The sequence below is a fragment of the Lemur catta genome, chromosome 2, assembly GCF_020740605.2.
Source record: "Lemur catta isolate mLemCat1 chromosome 2, mLemCat1.pri, whole genome shotgun sequence".
Classification (NCBI taxonomy): domain Eukaryota; kingdom Metazoa; phylum Chordata; class Mammalia; order Primates; family Lemuridae; genus Lemur; species Lemur catta.
The window spans coordinates 70,385,515-70,402,312 of record NC_059129.1 but is presented as its reverse complement, the minus strand read 5'-3'; the positions used below and the strand labels follow the sequence as shown (position 1 = coordinate 70,402,312).

The window sequence follows — 16,798 nt, the reverse complement described above, 5'->3', positions numbered from 1 at the left end:
GACACTGACTAGCAGAAAAGCATGCAGTAAGAGCTGGAAGGGACTTGAGTAGGAAGAGGATAAGTTTAGCAGGGCAGGCAGCAGGCACTGTGCACATATTTCTCAAGGGCTTGTGGCCATGCCCAACTACAAATCTGACACCAAGTGTCCGCAATATATTTACTCATATGTACTTGAAGACATGAACAATGGATATTACGTTTAGAAACACATAGCAGAGATAGTCTCAATTTTTTTAATTTCAGAAAGATTTGAGGGATGAATCCTGTTTCTTGCCTATATTTTCAGTCATTAAACATGAATTCTAAAAGTTCATCATCCCCCTTCCAAGAATGTACACAAAATTTCTGTTGGTACTAAAGCTTCCTGCAACTACTGTATTTTTCTTCTCTATCTTTGGGTAGGTGTATGTGTGTATGAGTATGTGTAGTGTGAGGATAAATACAAATTAAAATAATAGGCTTAATGTTTCCTTTTGAAAATAAGGGAAGAGCTTCCCTTTTTCCCCGATTTTGTTCCTCTCTCCCTTTTCTTAGTGTATTTATTTATACGTTGGAAAACTAGTAATTGTAAATTCTTTCCCTCTTTCAAATGCATGTAAATCTTTCAAAGTTAAATAGCCTACTACCGGCTGAAAGATCCAGGAATGTCTCCCTTTGCAAGGTAAACATGAAGGAAGATAGCACTCCTCTCTCAGGTTCTATGGAATGGTAGGAGCCTAAATTCAGCAGCCACTTGAGCCCTGCTTCAAGTCTCAGAATTATCTCCAGTTATAAAGCTATAAGAAGCTTATTTTTCCTTTGAATAAAGCCAATTAACTAACAATATGGTCACCCCTAATTACCAAGTGAATTTAGGATGAACCAGGTGTGACAAATAGTACTGTCAAGTCTCCTCTTGAGGAAACACATGAGACAGGGTGTATTTGCTTGGCTACATAAAAGGGTGAGGTTTCCTTCTGTCTTTCCAAATCTCATAGTGGGTTTCCTATAATACACATTGCATTCTGGTTTAAAGTTCAGTCAATAATGAAAGTGTTTTTTTTTCTTTTCCACCTTTGTCGAGAGGTTTTTCTTTTTTTCTTTCTTTTTTTTTTTAATTGAGACGAGGTCTCGCTCTTGCTCAGGATGGTCTCAAACTCCTGAGCTCAATCTTCCTGCCTCGGCCTCCCAGAGTGCTAGGATTACAGGCGTGAGCCACCGCGCCTGGCCTGTGGAGAGGTTTTTGAGGATGGTGGAGGATGATTTTAATTATATTTTCCCAACTGTAGTCAAATGTTACAGAGCAAGGTTAGCAAACTTTTTCTGTTTGTAAATAGTAAATATTTGAGGCTTTGCAGAACAGGGGGTGTCTCTTGGAACAACTCAACTCTGTCCTTATTGCACCAAAGCAGCCATAGATAATAGAACTATGCCGTCCATGAATGGGCGTGATTATATTCCAAAATATTATTAACAAAAAGGCATCAGGCTGGATTTGACTCACTGGCTGAAGTTTACTCCCTCCTGCTCTAATAGACACATGAATATTTAATACACAAAAAAAATACAGAACACATGACTAACATGGTTTGTCTGAGTGACTGATTTGCACTGGTCAACTCTAACCACGGTGGTAGTGTGTACAATAGTGCTATATAAATTGTAGTTTGTTTTTTTTTTAACTTCAGTATGCTACATTTTTAGTAGGATGTTTTATCTAAACATACTTTTATCCTTCATAACTGGGGCTGATGGGTAACTAACAAATTCTGAAATGACTCTTTTTATTCAAAAGATTGAATTTTTTTGTTTGTGGAAACCTTCTGACGTCAATAGTCACTATTTTATTCAGTGAGTTTCCAAATTCACACAGAATTTATATTTGCTTTTGTTGAGCTTTATTCTTCTAAAATAAGATAAGGGGACTCACGGGATTATCTTTGGTAGACTTTAAATAGCCCTTATTTCCAAGAAGTCCGCCCTTTGTGCCACAAACTTGGAGACCCATTTACCACATGGCTGCAATTATGACAGCACCTTTTAGTAAAAGCTACAAAATATATTTTTCAAATTTCAAATAGTTATTTTAAGAATAGCATTAAGGATCATTACTCTCGAAAAAATATTTTAAACATAAGAATATAGCTAACTCAAAATTGCTAGTAAATGGATGACGGATTCAGGATTTTCCATTGACAAGAAGTTCTGCCGCCATTCATTATTTGTTAAAGTTGGGAACCTCGCAGTAAATAACGCCATTTGATGAATTGCAGTCTTGTTTTAAATAGGGTATTATACATTTGCTCTAAATATATCCGTAATTAATAGTCTCCAGCATTCTAGGAAGATGTGTTTAGCCTCTGCAGCTGGATTCTAAGGAAAGACACCATTTTCTTACAGGGGGTGACTGAGGCTGTCCTCTAGAAGAAAGCCAAGGACAAATATAATATACCATTCAAACTTACAGAAAAAAATAGACTCAGGGTCTTAAACTAAGGGGTGATGTTTTTTTCTTGCATGGCCAGAAGCACAGAATTTGTACCCGATGATGAGGTAGGCCCACATCAGACTATTTTTAGAGTTTCTATCATAATAGGAATAAAGTGCACGCTTTACTCCTGAAGGCCATGAATATGATCACAAAGCGAAAAAAAGGATAGATGGTTCACCTGAACCTCAGTAAATATTAATTCTTTTTTTCAAGATTGCCTCATTCTCTTGGGATTTTTAACAAGGGTCTGGTATAAAACTAACAGAAATTTAAACATTTAGTTAAATTTCCATAGGATTTTTAAAAACATGATTATTCTCCCTTTCTTGGCCTCTAACCCACTTTTCCTGTAATTCCATAAAAAAAAAAAGTTGCTAACTATATGTCAGTTAGTATAGCACAAATAAAAATGCAAGGCATTTAAAAACAATCACTAAAGTAATAAGGCCACCTGCTACACTGACAAGGCATAATAGAGAACAAAGTACCAGAAAACTTTTTTTATGAGAGCCCATTTTTACAATTCTTAGCTTTGAATAAAAATGCACATCTGTAGATATGATCCACATTATATGTGGCATTGTAATAAATGCAAATGATTTTACTGGTCACTATTCTATAGCTTCATTTAAGACATCTGCTTTTAGATTTGCTGTTTCTCCCACAGTCTGTAGACAGGAAAGGAATATATCTGTAAGGCATGTAGTTATTATGTATTAATTCCTTAAATTTTTAAATTACTTAAACTTGCTCAGTTGTTTTTCACATATGTAAACATTATTCCTTTCATAGACTGATATGAATAAAGATAATTTGTTTTCTCTAAAATTACTAGAATATAACATAGACTGCCTTTTTAAAATCTCCTTTTGTATTCTTAAAATAGCAGGCCATTAATTTCTTAACATATGTCTTACACTTTATTTAGCCAACTTTATTGTGAGTTCTGAAATATCCCCAGCCTTACCTGTTGTGCATCTTCCCATTTTTCTTTGTTTTCTTCATCTAGAAGGTTGCTAACTATTTGAAAGAAGTTCTGTAAATTAAATTAGATAAAAGATTTAACATTACATGAGAGAATATACTTTCCAACAACATCCATTTGTGTAGACTATGGGATAAATGCATAAACATTGCAATATTACGTCATGGCCCCACTATGTTATGCTAGAAGATCTGAGGACTCTTTTTTAACACCATAATGCCAGGATTTTTACGTAACTTTATTTCTACACCCTCAGGAGTCAGAATAGGTAAAACACTTTCACTCAGAGTTGTTTGTTCGATACAGTCTCCATATTCTACTCTGTAATGTCATTGCATAATTATTCGGTACTAATAAGTTTTATTGCTTCTGTAATAAAAGTCACCTGTATTTGTCTTATTACAAATTATCCTGTTAGTTGTGATCTCTGAGTGCTACTTAACACTGCAGTTTCAAAGACATTGTAGCAAGATCATGGACTATCGGCAAAGCTGAAGCAAAACAGGCTCTCTCAGTTGGGATCCTGATCTGCCCTTCCTGGCTATTGTACTTTTACAACTACCTGTTGCAAATATTAAACCAAATTTTCTAAGTTCCTGGCATATAACTATGATAAGTACTCAATAAATCTTAGCTATTTTCAAATTATTACTCTTTACTCCTTTGTCTTTTGCCAACAAGCCAACATGGAGAAATGAATAGACAGGTAACATGTTCCTACTATTAAAGTTCCAAATCCGGCCGTCATCCTCACCCTTAATTGCTGAAGACCTATTGCCTTTATTTTCACCTACCAATACTCAAGTGATTGTTTTTGGTTTTCCCTTTCTACACAGACAGTCACATTGTGATGTTCATTTTTCATTCACCATGGACAGTGATGAGCAGGGCTCTGTTCAGTTCAGCTTGGTTAGTCCTCATTTCACACATGAAGGATTTTTAAAGAAAGAGACTTTTCTGTCCTTTCCTATTACATTGTGCCATCAAAACACAAGTGCCAGGAGAGGAAAACTAGGGTGCTTGTTTAAGACGAGCAGTGACTTGGGGTTACAGGAGACCTAAGAAGTGTAAAGTAAAGGCATGACATTTGTCTTAAGCTACCCAGATGGTGGTTGCTTGGTTGAGACCTCAAAATCCATCTCTTCTAACTGGTCTGTATGTAACTTAGCAGGGAGGCTGTTTCATACTGATACATTAGCTTAGACCAGGACTCCCTTGAGGGCAGAAATAATCATGATTTGTTAGTCTCATCTGTCTTCCTCCCTATCTAGCTTCTCAAAACAGGCATTTGTGTTAATTTCAAATAAATTCACCTGGGTGTTTTTAGATGAAAAACAAAGCTGCTTCAATTCCTCTTCTCTTGTGGTTTGAAGCTGTTAGTATCTATATTTAATTGCCCTATTTGTGCTATTTATTTTAATAGTTCCTGGCAATCACATGGTTGAAACATGGTTAGAGTCATAACCTCTATAAAAGTTGCAAAATATTTTATGCAACTCTTGAAAAAACTGCAAGTCTGTTTTAGACCCGTTTTCAAATTCGTTTAACCTTGTGATACTACCAGACATTTTTTCCACTTAAAATTTCCTGCTTGGAGTGTTAACATTTTAAAGGCTTAGTCCATTGAGCTGTAACTCTACCTATGGGCAGAAAGAATTAACCTTCAGAGTTCTCCAATTGCCTATGGCTGGTTAACTCATAGGAGACATGGTGCTAATGAGGCAAAGGTTGCAGGTTTTATCCCTGAACGTACCAGTTAGCTGTGCTGAGGTCTATGACCTCAGTCTGCAACCTAACCCCTGCCAGCTTTCGGACAACGTGCGCACTGCTGCTAACAAGAGACACCAAGGGAATGGGAAACAATGTACATAACTGTTTCTCCATTTCTGAGAAAACATTTCACAAAGCTTGTTTTACTGACAGTGGGTCAGTGACTCCTTGCTGTACATCAAGGCCATTGCATACACACAATTCCTCGATGAAAATAATACAGTCAGAATTCAATTTTTTAAAATCACCAAAAAGCATGTATCAAAAAAACACAAATTATTAAAATGTATGTTAAACTAACCAAACATAGAGTATAAGAAACACTGTACTATTCTCCAAGGCCAATAAATGGGACTTTACTATCTCGTTGCTGATGAGATTTTGGAATACTCAGGAGCAGTGCCCTAGGGACACAGTGAGCTAAGGCTGTGGAGGGGGCATTTATGGGGAGACTGAGTCTTGCTCATCAGTGTATCCTCAGCACATAAAATGCTTTGCCCATGGCAGATATTTCATTAAGTCCTAAATTAGAGGAAATAATGAAGTTACAAAGTCAGTCTACTTTGGGTTTTCTAACAAGACTCACCACCTTTTCTCTGAGCTGACCTTGATCTAACTTGTCTCACATGCATTAAAAAATATATGTTCGTATATAAATATATAAAAATAATATATGATAATATATACCATATATATATATATGTACATATATATAAAAATTCACTTTGACATCTGCTAAGTGATCTGCCTAATAGAACAGAAGCAAACTGAACAACATTGTGAAAAAGAGATTCATTACATTTCAGGCCACTTGATTGAATTTTTGAACAAAGTATGAAGTTGCTTCCACAGTAGCGGAGCTATTACTTGCTAGAGTTCCTTAAGAACGCTGCTAATGGTGATAATATCTCTCTTTTGATGATTTATGGATCAGGTCACTTATCTCAGTCTCTTAAATGCATCAGACAGTAGGTTTTTGGAGGGGGATGTTTAATCAGCCCCTGACCTAGGCTTATTTGAAAATTGAGTGCTCTTGGCAGAGTCTGAGCTGTTGGGAGCTTGAATTAGGCAGACTAGGTTTCAACTTTTCTCCATCAATTATTAACTGTGTAGTTCTGGGCAAATGCTGTCTACCTATGCCTTATGTCTCTAATCTATAAAACAGGAGTAATAGTAGCTACCCAGAAGAGCCGTTGTGAAGCTTGTAGCTAATTCTTAACACAGTACCTGATGCATGGTAAGTGCTTGATATATGAAGGCTTTATGATTTTATTCCCTTTCTGTTATGTATTTTTTTATGACTGGGTGCCTGATTTGTATTCATAGCCACAGTACGGTAAATATGCAACTATAATGCTGATATAGAATTTTACAGCAAGTGATACTCTCTCCTATCCCCTTTTAATGTCTCTTCCTCTCTCAGCAATACGTACAGTGCAGGGCTGATTCACCACTAACTCCAGCGCCTGTAATTTGTTCACCAGGAATCTCTCCTTTCTAAGAATGTGCTGTACTAGGAGGGGTTTTCTATGTAGTTACTATCAGTCACCTACTATGTGAGAGCCACTGTGCCAAATAGTTATGGGACACAAAGGTCAAAGAGGCATGGCTCTTTGTTTTCTCTTCACAGGAAGTGTTACGAAAATCAGTGTAGTGAAAGTATGTTATAAAGAGAGGCACAAAAGCTTCTGTGACATTCAAAGTACTGGTCCTAGACTTGGCAATGTAAGACAAAAAGGATGTTTTATTTTGTAGACAGTAGTAAATAATTGTTTTGTGCTGATAGGCTTCCAGCTGGTGATTTTCTTGTGGATTATATATAATTTTTTATATATATACCCTAAAGTATGTCTCAGTATTTAGCTTTTGGCGAATTCCTCATGGAAATAGAGTTGTGAATTAGACTAGCAATTTGAGCTATCTGGGCCACAGAAAATGTGCTCTTCTCCATCGTAACCAGCAGCAAAGTGCTTGCACAGCAAGGGACAAAGACAAGCCATGAGGGGCATGATTTAGTGATGGAGATCTGAATGTTTGAGAGTGACGGTGAACCTGAGTGGAAACACAGAGGGAACCATAAGAATCTTAAAGGCCAAATAAAGAAGCAGGGCTAAGGCATTAGGATAAGAATGCGTAGCATAGGATAGATCATTGGTCCTCTATCTAGAGATCACGTGAGGGCTGCAAGGCCATGCATGATCTAGCCTCTTCTGTCTCTCCAACTTTATCTTGTGCTATTCTGGCCCAGACCCTCCACACTCCAGGTTCATCAGACTGCTTCGTGCGTCCCAAACTCGTTTCTGCCCTGCCTGTAGACCTGTATACATGCTGTTCCCTTTCTTGGACTGCTATACTTCCCTTCTGTACTCAGACAACCCTTTTTCTTATCCTTCATGTCCAGATTTATATGCACTTTTCTCCAAAAAGGTCTTATTATATCACCCTCCCAATAAGTGTGCAGGGTCTGCATATTTTTTTTTCTCTCCTTGTGCTGTGTAACCTTCATTTGAAGTATATCATATTTTAAAATCTTGATTTGTTAGTATGATAATTGGTTTAGGGATTTTTACCCTACCAGGTTATGGTCTAGTTCGTATTATTTCTATTTTGTTCACTCTTCTGCCCCCAGTACACAGCATAAGGCACAACAGTATGTAAATACTCAAATCTTTAAAGATGATGGGCTGCATACCTACTATGTATAAGGCAGTAGGCTAGGCACTGATGGAATTAAAAAAAAAATACAAGAACAGTAAATGATTTCCACCTAATTTTCTGCCTGCTTTCCAATTCCACACCCGCCTTCACTAGTGACACCTCCGATGCCAGCAGAGCTCTCAATATGTACAGGGAACAAGATGCGGCCTTTATGTTTACAGATAGGAAAACTAGTTATCTTGAGTAAATCTGGGATCAAACTCTTCTTATTTCCAACAGCATTTGAAGCCTCAGGGTCATCCTTGAGCATAGATACATACTTTTGAGAAGTTGTGGCACCACAAGCAGCAGCTATGGATGTTCAACTTTAGTCCTTAGATTCACATGGAGCAACCATCAAAGAAAGGGCCTCCTCTTTCACAAACCCAGCTCACTCTTTGCAAAACACGGGGAACCCTCCCTATGCAGCACCACCCAACTCTGTCCCTGGCAAAATGCGCTTGGTAGTATATGTGCTGTTTTGTTCAGTAAAAGAACAGCATAAGGAGAGTTATAAACATATAACCCAGGCAGCAAAATGAAGGCAGTTTTGGCAAGAAAGAACAGAGAAAAGAACCTCACTAGGAAAGCTTTATCAATAGCTCAAAATAGTGATTATGAAGGCCTAAAGGGGAGTAGTAGATGTGGGAAGGGGAAGGTGAGGAAAACATGGAAAATACTTAAAAAGCAGAAATGTATTTCTCTATTCAAGCAGTAGTTATTGAATGCCTTAGCTATATCTGGCGCTGTCCTAAGTGCTGAGAATATAACAGTGAGCAAAACACCTGAGGGTTCCTGCCCTCAAGAAATTTACACTCTAGTGGGTGAAAATAGTCAATAAATAAGTAAATAAGTTTAAAAAGATGATTTCAGATGGTAATTGCAATGGTTTGAGTGCATTCCCTCCAAAATTCAGGTGTTGCCAATGTGCCTGTACTATATTAAGAGATGGGGCCTTTACGAGGTGACTAGGCCATGAGAACGCCTCTCTAGGGAATGAGATGAAGGCCCTTATAAAAGAGGCTTCCTGTGGAGTTTGGCTAGCATTTCCCCCTGCCTTCTACAATGTGAGATACGGTGTTTCTGCCCGCTTGGAGGAGGCAGCAAGAAGGCGCCATCTTGAGGGCAGGAAGCAGCCCCCACTAGACAACTGAACTTGCCAGCGCCTTGATCGTGGACTTTACAGCCTCCAGAACTGTGAGAAAATAAATAAGTTTTTATGCATTATAAATTACCCAGTTTCAAGTATTTTGTTATAGCCTAACAAATGGACTAAGATAGTGACACACAAATAAAATAGGTTATAGAAATAGACTGACTGGGTCAGGGTGATGTGTCTGTGTGTGACTGAGAGAGAGAGAGGGAAAGAGGAAGAGAGAAAGTTGAGATTAGATGGTCAGCAGGAAAGACCCTTCTAAGGAAGTAGTATTTGAGCGGAGGCAGGAATGATGAGAGGGAAACAGCCGTGGGAAGAAGAAGAGAGTTCCAGAAAAAAAATAGGAAGAGAAAACACAAAGCCCCTGGTCAAGGACAGTCTGGACAAGTTTGAGGAACAGCAAGACAGTAAAACTGGAGTGGTCTTGAACAGGAGGATGGGTGGGGTGGAGGGGGAGAATATTCACACAGGGTGAAAAAGATAGATAAGTGTCAGCTAAAGTGGGGCTTCAATACCACAATGGTTATAGGACATGAGTTTCACTAAAAATAAAAGTCTAGCTTTGGCTGCTGAGTGTGGGGAATAAAGTGTAGAAGAATAAGAGTGAAAACAGAAAAATCAGTTTGTTTTAATTATGGAGGCCAGAGATGATGGTAGTTTGGTTTAGGGAAGCAACACGATGTGATTACAGATTGCACGGGAGGGGAAGAGTAGAATGAAAGATCGGTATTGGGTTCCTAGCTCCTGTAGTTTAGGATGATGAGGCAGTTGGCCATCATCACCTTGTGAATACTGCACAAGAAACAGCAGTGTTGAAAAGAGACACAGTAAGCTTAGTTTTGTTCAAGTTAAGCACAAGGATACAATATGGCTAAGAGAAGAGGCTCAGGGGGGTAGGTTTAACTACAAGCCTAAAGCTCAAAAGGTAGAAAATTTTTAAATAATTAGTCCTAGTCAAAAACTAGAGCCCATAGAAAGTAAGAAAATAATATTGCCAGGAACAGAGTTGAATGGAATGAAGTCAAGGTCAAAACACTGAAGACAAACTCAATAGGAAGAGGAGTAAGTAAGAGAAATGAGGAGGTAGGAGAAGAAGTAGGAAATAGGTGACAGAATAATATAAATTCCAAAGAAGACTCTTCTTGCTGAGATTAATCCAGAGGAGATAGACCATTCCTTTAATTAAGTGAAAATCCAAAGAATATTCAACATATAGTGTAGCAAGTCTCATTTTTTTTTAACTTTGATGTACTTGGCTGATGACTTTTGCATGGGTGATATATAAAAGCACGAACACACCCCTAATATAGATTAAAGCATGGATCACATTCCCTGTGATATGGCTGTGACTCTATTTCTCAGTCTCCTATTCAAGGAAGTATACAGAAATGAAGTTGAGTAAGAGCAACATTATTATACAAATCATCTTCAGTTGGCTCTAATGTATCCATTTTTTTAAAAAACTAAACAATCCCTAAAGAATAGTATAACTACTTTTTTGTAGCAGGTGAATAAGCAAAAGGATAAAGAGACCTTTTATCCAGAATATCTATTTAAGTGCCATATCAACTAGCCACTGGCAATTGAAATCTATCAAGGATTCAGGAAGGCACAAGATTATAATACAAGGTTCTCCTAGCAGATTTCAGGGATCAAGAGGAACCATATGATTCAGAGACAAGAATAGACAAGAATCTTAGCCACTGCAAAACTAGGAAACAAAAGGCAGGGGCTCATATGAAGGACGAGGGTGTCAAGGTCAGGAGTGGAATCTGCAGCAGGCTAGATGACCTGACCTGAGAGTTGGCTGTGGTCAGAGGGCCTCTGACAGCAGAGCTGGACTGTCCCTGCTTGACCACTGCAATCTGCCAGACCTAAAGGAATGTGAGAACAGATAATTGAAACTAATCTCCCCTAATAGTCACTAGTTTAGGGGGAAAAACAGCCTTTAAGGACACCATATCTTTTAATTCTTCTTTTAGCTCTGACTCATTTTGAAAACTACAGAAGAACATTGTTCCAGGAATCACTGGCTGTCTTTCATAATAATATTATTTTTCTGCTATGATGTAAGAGAGTTTGACCTGTACAGTTTCAGAATAGCTCGGATGGACAATTTTGTTTTTTCCACATAATGCTACCAGTGTCTTTATGCTGACTTTAGGATCAAGGACTCCAGCAAGTGGTAGCAGAATGAGTCTGCTTTGAGGTATAATAGATGGGATGAGGCTAAGTGGAAAGAATAAGCCATCCAGCCTTCAGTGGTTTGGGGCATGAGCTCAGTGCTGCTTTCCAGGTCTCATTTAAAAATGAAAGGTAAAAAAGTTAGTGATATTAATATTATTATTCCCCCAGAAGTATCCTGGTAGAGCAGCCAATGTTATAAAAACATCATAACTCAGTGTACTTCTTAATTGAGGAATGAGATAAGGACTGGTCTGTCAAGTCTGGGCAAGCCTGGCTGATGGACCTAAGGGCCACCATGTGAAAGAAACATGCACATATCACAGGTTAACCCCCTTGCTACACTGCAGGCAGCAGTCACAGAAGGTTCTGTCTTGAGGCAAGATGTCTGGCACATACCTCTTCACTACAGGAAAATTCTCACAGTCCTTCAGGATTCCCTACCATGGGCTGAACCTCCCCTCCCCCAAATCTATATGTTGAAGCCCCAACACCCAGTAGCTTAGATGTGACTGGAGACAGAGCTGTTAAAGAGGAAATTAAGTTAAAAAGAGGGCATTAGGGTGGGCCTTAATCCAATCTGACTGGTGTCCCTGTAAGAAGAGGAGATTAGGGTGGGTGTGGTGGAGATTAGGCTGGGTGCGGTGGTTCATGCCTGTAATCCCAGCACTTTGGAAGGCCGAGGCAGGAGGATAGCTTGAGCCCAGAAGTCTGAGGTTGCAGTGAGCTATGATGACACCACTGCACTCTAGCCTGATAGTGCAAGCAACAGAGAGAGACTCTGTCTCAAAAAAGAGCAAAAATAAAAAAGGAAAAAAGAAGAGATTAGAACTCACAGAAAGACACCAGGGATGTGCATGCACAGAGAAAAAGACCATGCAAAGACACAAAGAGAAGGTGGCCACCTGCAAGTCAAAGAGAGAAAGAAGCCTCAGGGAGAAACTGAACCTGCCACAACCTTGACCTTGGACTTCTAGCTTCCAGAACTGTGAGATAATAAATTACTGTCATTAAGCCACTCAGTCTGTGGTACTTGCTATGGCAGCCCTAGCAAACTAATACATTCTCCAATCACAATTTTCTAAAACAGAAAAATCTTTGATAATAAATGGAATCACAACAGAAAACCACCTATACGTTTTGCTAATACAAATCCCAGTATTTTCTTGACTCTGAAGGAAAGAATGGGATACTCTGAAAGAGTAAAACTACCTATGTCAGGTTTTATTACATTTCTTTTAACTCAGTCAAAACTATTTATTATATTGCATGGTAGTCTCTAATTAATAGGTTGTCCTATACATATTCTTAAAACTCCTTTGCCTCGCTCCCTCTTCCCGCCAGATTGTGGTATGTGGTTTGTACTCTTCTATGGAGCTTCTCAGTTCCTCTTAGCAAGCAGCCATCTTCTAGATTTTGTTTATGGTAGGATTTAATCATGCTGATTTTTAAAGCAAGATTTGTTGCTTGATAGCTCACCCATTTAAGGAAGTTATCTGGTGTTGAATTTCTTATTTACATGCTAATAATAAGGGCCAAGTTTAAACACTACCTAGAAAGAGATGCTAGTTATATAATGCTCTCTCTACCGCGGAGAAACAACAGGGAATCCTGTCAGGCTGTTAAACATTGAAAACAGTAACTTTTTTTGACTTGGAGTGATGGTCAGCTGGGAGTTACATTTCTATACTCGACTTAGTTTCCACTGAGTCAGGAACTCAGGTTATGGATTTAAGCAATTCTTCTCATCTACTTGCTCTCTAATTCTAAAATGGCGCTGCAGTGTTGAGCTTAAAGACGTACACTTCTCTTCTGTCCCCAGTTTTTCTGACACATTCCCTGAAAGATTAAGTAATATGCCTGAAGACACCAAGATAGTGACTGAACAAAGCTGGCATTTGAACTCACATATGTCTGGTTCAACTTTGTCAAGTCTTATTAAAGTTTCTGGTGTGTGCAGTAGAAACTCAATCCTCTATTGATAGAATGAGATTCAGGACAATTTTCTCCACTGGTTAAAACAAAGTAAACGAACACCTTTTCTCCCCAATCTCTCTCTCTCTCTTTCCTTCCTTCTCTCTCTCTGTCTCTCCCCCTTCCCTCCCTCTTTCCCTCTCTCCTTCTCTCCCTATGCAGTGGATGTCCATAGGAGTTTTCTTATTTTTTGTGAAACAATGTGAAATCCCTAAACATTAGTATACTACCCTTATTCATTCATCAATTATTTCAACAAATATTTGTGTTTATAATGCTTCAAGTGCCGGGTTAAGCCTCAGGGACAAAATAGTCTCTCATCAACTTTAAATTTTACTGCTGAAGGGAGAACTAGAAACAACCCTTCCAACGCTGTGTGTGAGAATGCCATAGTAGGGATGTTTACAAGGTTTCAAAGCACAAAGAAGTAGAAAAAAAATCTAATTCTGCTTGGGATTTGGTGAGAAGGGTTTTGAGAAGAAATGATCTCCCAGCTGGGTCTAGGAGGAAAATATGTCAGACTGGAAAAGGGAAAGCTATACGCCATAGAGAGCTAACATGAGCAGAGTCCTAGAGGTATGGCAAAGTCTGGAGGTTTGGAAAAGAATATTCTCAAAGGAAAAGGTGTTCGAAATATGTTCTACCAGTTTCTAAAAATAAAAGTATTACTATGGCTTATCATTCCAAGACTTACAAGCATATTTTTATTTTACTTTTTTTTCCAATTTTAATAGACCATAAATCAGGACAGGATTTAGAGGCTTAGAATTGTGTCACAGGTATACACAGTAGGTTTTCTTAGAGAGACATACAATGATGGCATATACTATAGTTGATATTATTCAAACTAGGATGAAGCATAGTTCCACAGTCACACCCAAAGGCTTCCTTTCAGGGAGGAATAAGACTTTAAAAGAAGCTTCATTTTATGCTGCAGCAGCTGATCAGGCAAAACCTCTGCAGCCACCTCTGTAGGGTTCAGCTGACATGTGTGTTTCATTAAATTATACTCAGGGATCTGGTGAGTGGCTAGCTGGCTAGTTTGTAGTATTGATAGTCTCATAAATTATTTCCTTTGTTTTCCTTTGCTTCTTTTTACTGTTCTATTTCACTTTTGTCATTAAAAATAAGCAATGGGTATCATATATATGCTTTTATGATGGGCACGATCTTAATATGCAACAGCTGCAGGCAAACAGTAATGAACGAAGGGAACCAGCTTTGCTTTGTAGCTCACCCGTGTTGCTTATTGGAGTAATTGTCCCCATTTGAATGGAAGTTGGAGTTGATTTAATAAAGTGAAACTTTTGGGATTCAGCCATGCATTTTTCTATGAAATTAATGGCAACTATAATTTTTATTTCTGAGAATTCATACTATGAAGTTTTAAAGTCCTAATTATCTTCATTTATAAGGAAAGTTTGTGTACTTATCTAGTTTAAAAAATGTAGGAGTTAGATATTTTGCTGCCACTTTTCTCCATTGTCAATGGCAGCAAATTATTGCTCTTAATAAAAGAAGACATTAATTCTAAGAACATAAAATTCAAGTGGCTCATGTGATTATAATGCTGTCCCTCAGTAAAGTGAATGATCTGGGGAAAATTTAACATTATAATTTTCTTGATTGCTTAACCTGAAAACAGTATTCTGATTTTTGGAGTTGCCAAGCTACATATGTTAAAGTAAAATTTTTTTAAAAAAGTGAAAAAAGATAAAAAAAAGTACTAACATTAAAAGAATAACTTGCTGTGAGTTGATTTAGGGGATGACAATAATAATAACTTCTATAATTTATTTTAAGGATACACATACAGTTCAATGTCTTTGTTCCTTTAAAATATTTATATAAATTTCACACATCCTGAACTATGATTATTGAACAGGAATAGACACTATAAAAACACAAGAATAAAATGTTTTCATGACATTTAGACACTCTGCTGAGTGAAATTTTTCATGAACAGGTTTCAAAGACCAAAACATAGAGTTGCTTTGTAGAAATAATAATGATAATTACACACAGGAACAGGAATCATTTGAACAAAGAGAAAGACCTCATGGCTTGGGACAAATCATGGCTGTTCTCATGTTCTTAATTGGTAATATTATCAGAGCCATCTTACAAACCTTCAAAATGTTTCAAGGTCTTCATAGTGTAATTTATTGGATTCCTAACAGAAAAAAGTGCACATACATATATTTGTGTGTGTGATGCAATAAATCCCAATAATTAACTAGCCAGATGTCCAGTCATCTCCCATGATGTTGCTTATATTAGCTATTCTATAATAGCTATTCTATGCTTCTTTCATCAGCATATCAAAGCAATTTTTTATTGAATCTAGCATTACTAGCCATTTTAAATAAAATGCCTGGTACATAACTACATTTAAAAGAATGTATTCTCTTTGAATAGTTTTACTTAATTTTTCATTGGTCTCTGCTCATCATTTTCCTGTAAAAAAAAGGAGGATGAAAAAGTTCAGTGGCACATATATGATTATTAACTTTCCTGTTAATTAATTTTATGAATATTTATTGAACACCTTCTAGAGTCCAGATTATATGCTAAATCTTGTTTGGGGGAGGTGGGCCAGAGCTTGGCTAGGGTACAAAGATGGATCAGAAAAATGTCTTCTTTTTCAAAGATTTGCTAATGAGTGCTAATAATACAAGCTATAAAGAGATGCAGGAGAAAAGGGGCTGTTGGTAATCAGAGGCCCAGAGAACCAAGAGATTACTTTAGAAGGTTGAGACAGATCAAGCCAGTCTGCAAGCACAAAGGAAGCAAAGAGACAGAGCCAGGACCATGCAGTGCATTCAGGAATCAGGAAGTGGTTCATTTGCATCAAGTGTAGGATTTGTCAAGAGGATGTGTGATCCATTAGTGAGGCTGGAAAGGTAGATAACCTACATGTGTGGAGGGTACTAGAAGCCAAGACAAAGACTTTGAGTTCACGTTTAGGAGGCCTTGACGCTACACTGAAGGTTTTTAAGTAAGAAGTGACATAATCAAAGCTGTCCAGGACAAATAGTACCGTGATGTACAACATGGATAGGGACCTAGATAAACATGTGAGGGAAGATCAAAGGAAAGAGGCTGCAGAAATAATGTAGGCTGAGGTAACGAGATGCCGACTTAGGATACGGCAGTGGGAAGAAAGGAAAGGATGGATGAAAAAGGCATAGCGTAGGCAGACCCAACAGGAAAGGAAGAGAAGGGAATGGCATTACAGTTCTAGCCTAGGGACTGCTAATTCTACAAAGAAAAGTAGAACATGCAAGAAAACCTCAATTCAAGATTAATTTAGTTTATGCCATATTAAGCCTACGGTGCTAGCCAATCAGAAATGTCCAAAGCCCTTGGAAATGGCAAAAACTGAAGTGAAGGGATGTTGATTAAGGTTATAAGCCAGAGTTTATAATCATGCCAAGAAGACAATAAATACATGCAGATAATTTGTATTAAACTGTGGAAAGTCAGATATAAGGGGCACAAAGTTCTCTGGGATTTCAGAGAAAAGAAAGATCATTTTCAGAGGGAGTCGGGGACTTGGT

The 16,798-nt window shown here is 37.9% G+C and overlaps 1 protein-coding gene across 2 annotated transcripts in view; it reads right to left on the bottom strand.

The window, feature by feature from the left end:
• Nucleotides 1-16,798, bottom strand: part of ADGRB3 (adhesion G protein-coupled receptor B3) — a 673,565-nt gene that overhangs the window by 336,107 nt on the left and 320,660 nt on the right. For both annotated transcript variants that reach the window (XM_045543808.1, XM_045543807.1), the window contains one exon: nt 3,440-3,508. In XM_045543808.1, coding sequence (XP_045399764.1) covers nt 3,440-3,508 — 69 coding nt within the window. The remainder of the gene's footprint in view (nt 1-3,439; nt 3,509-16,798) is intronic.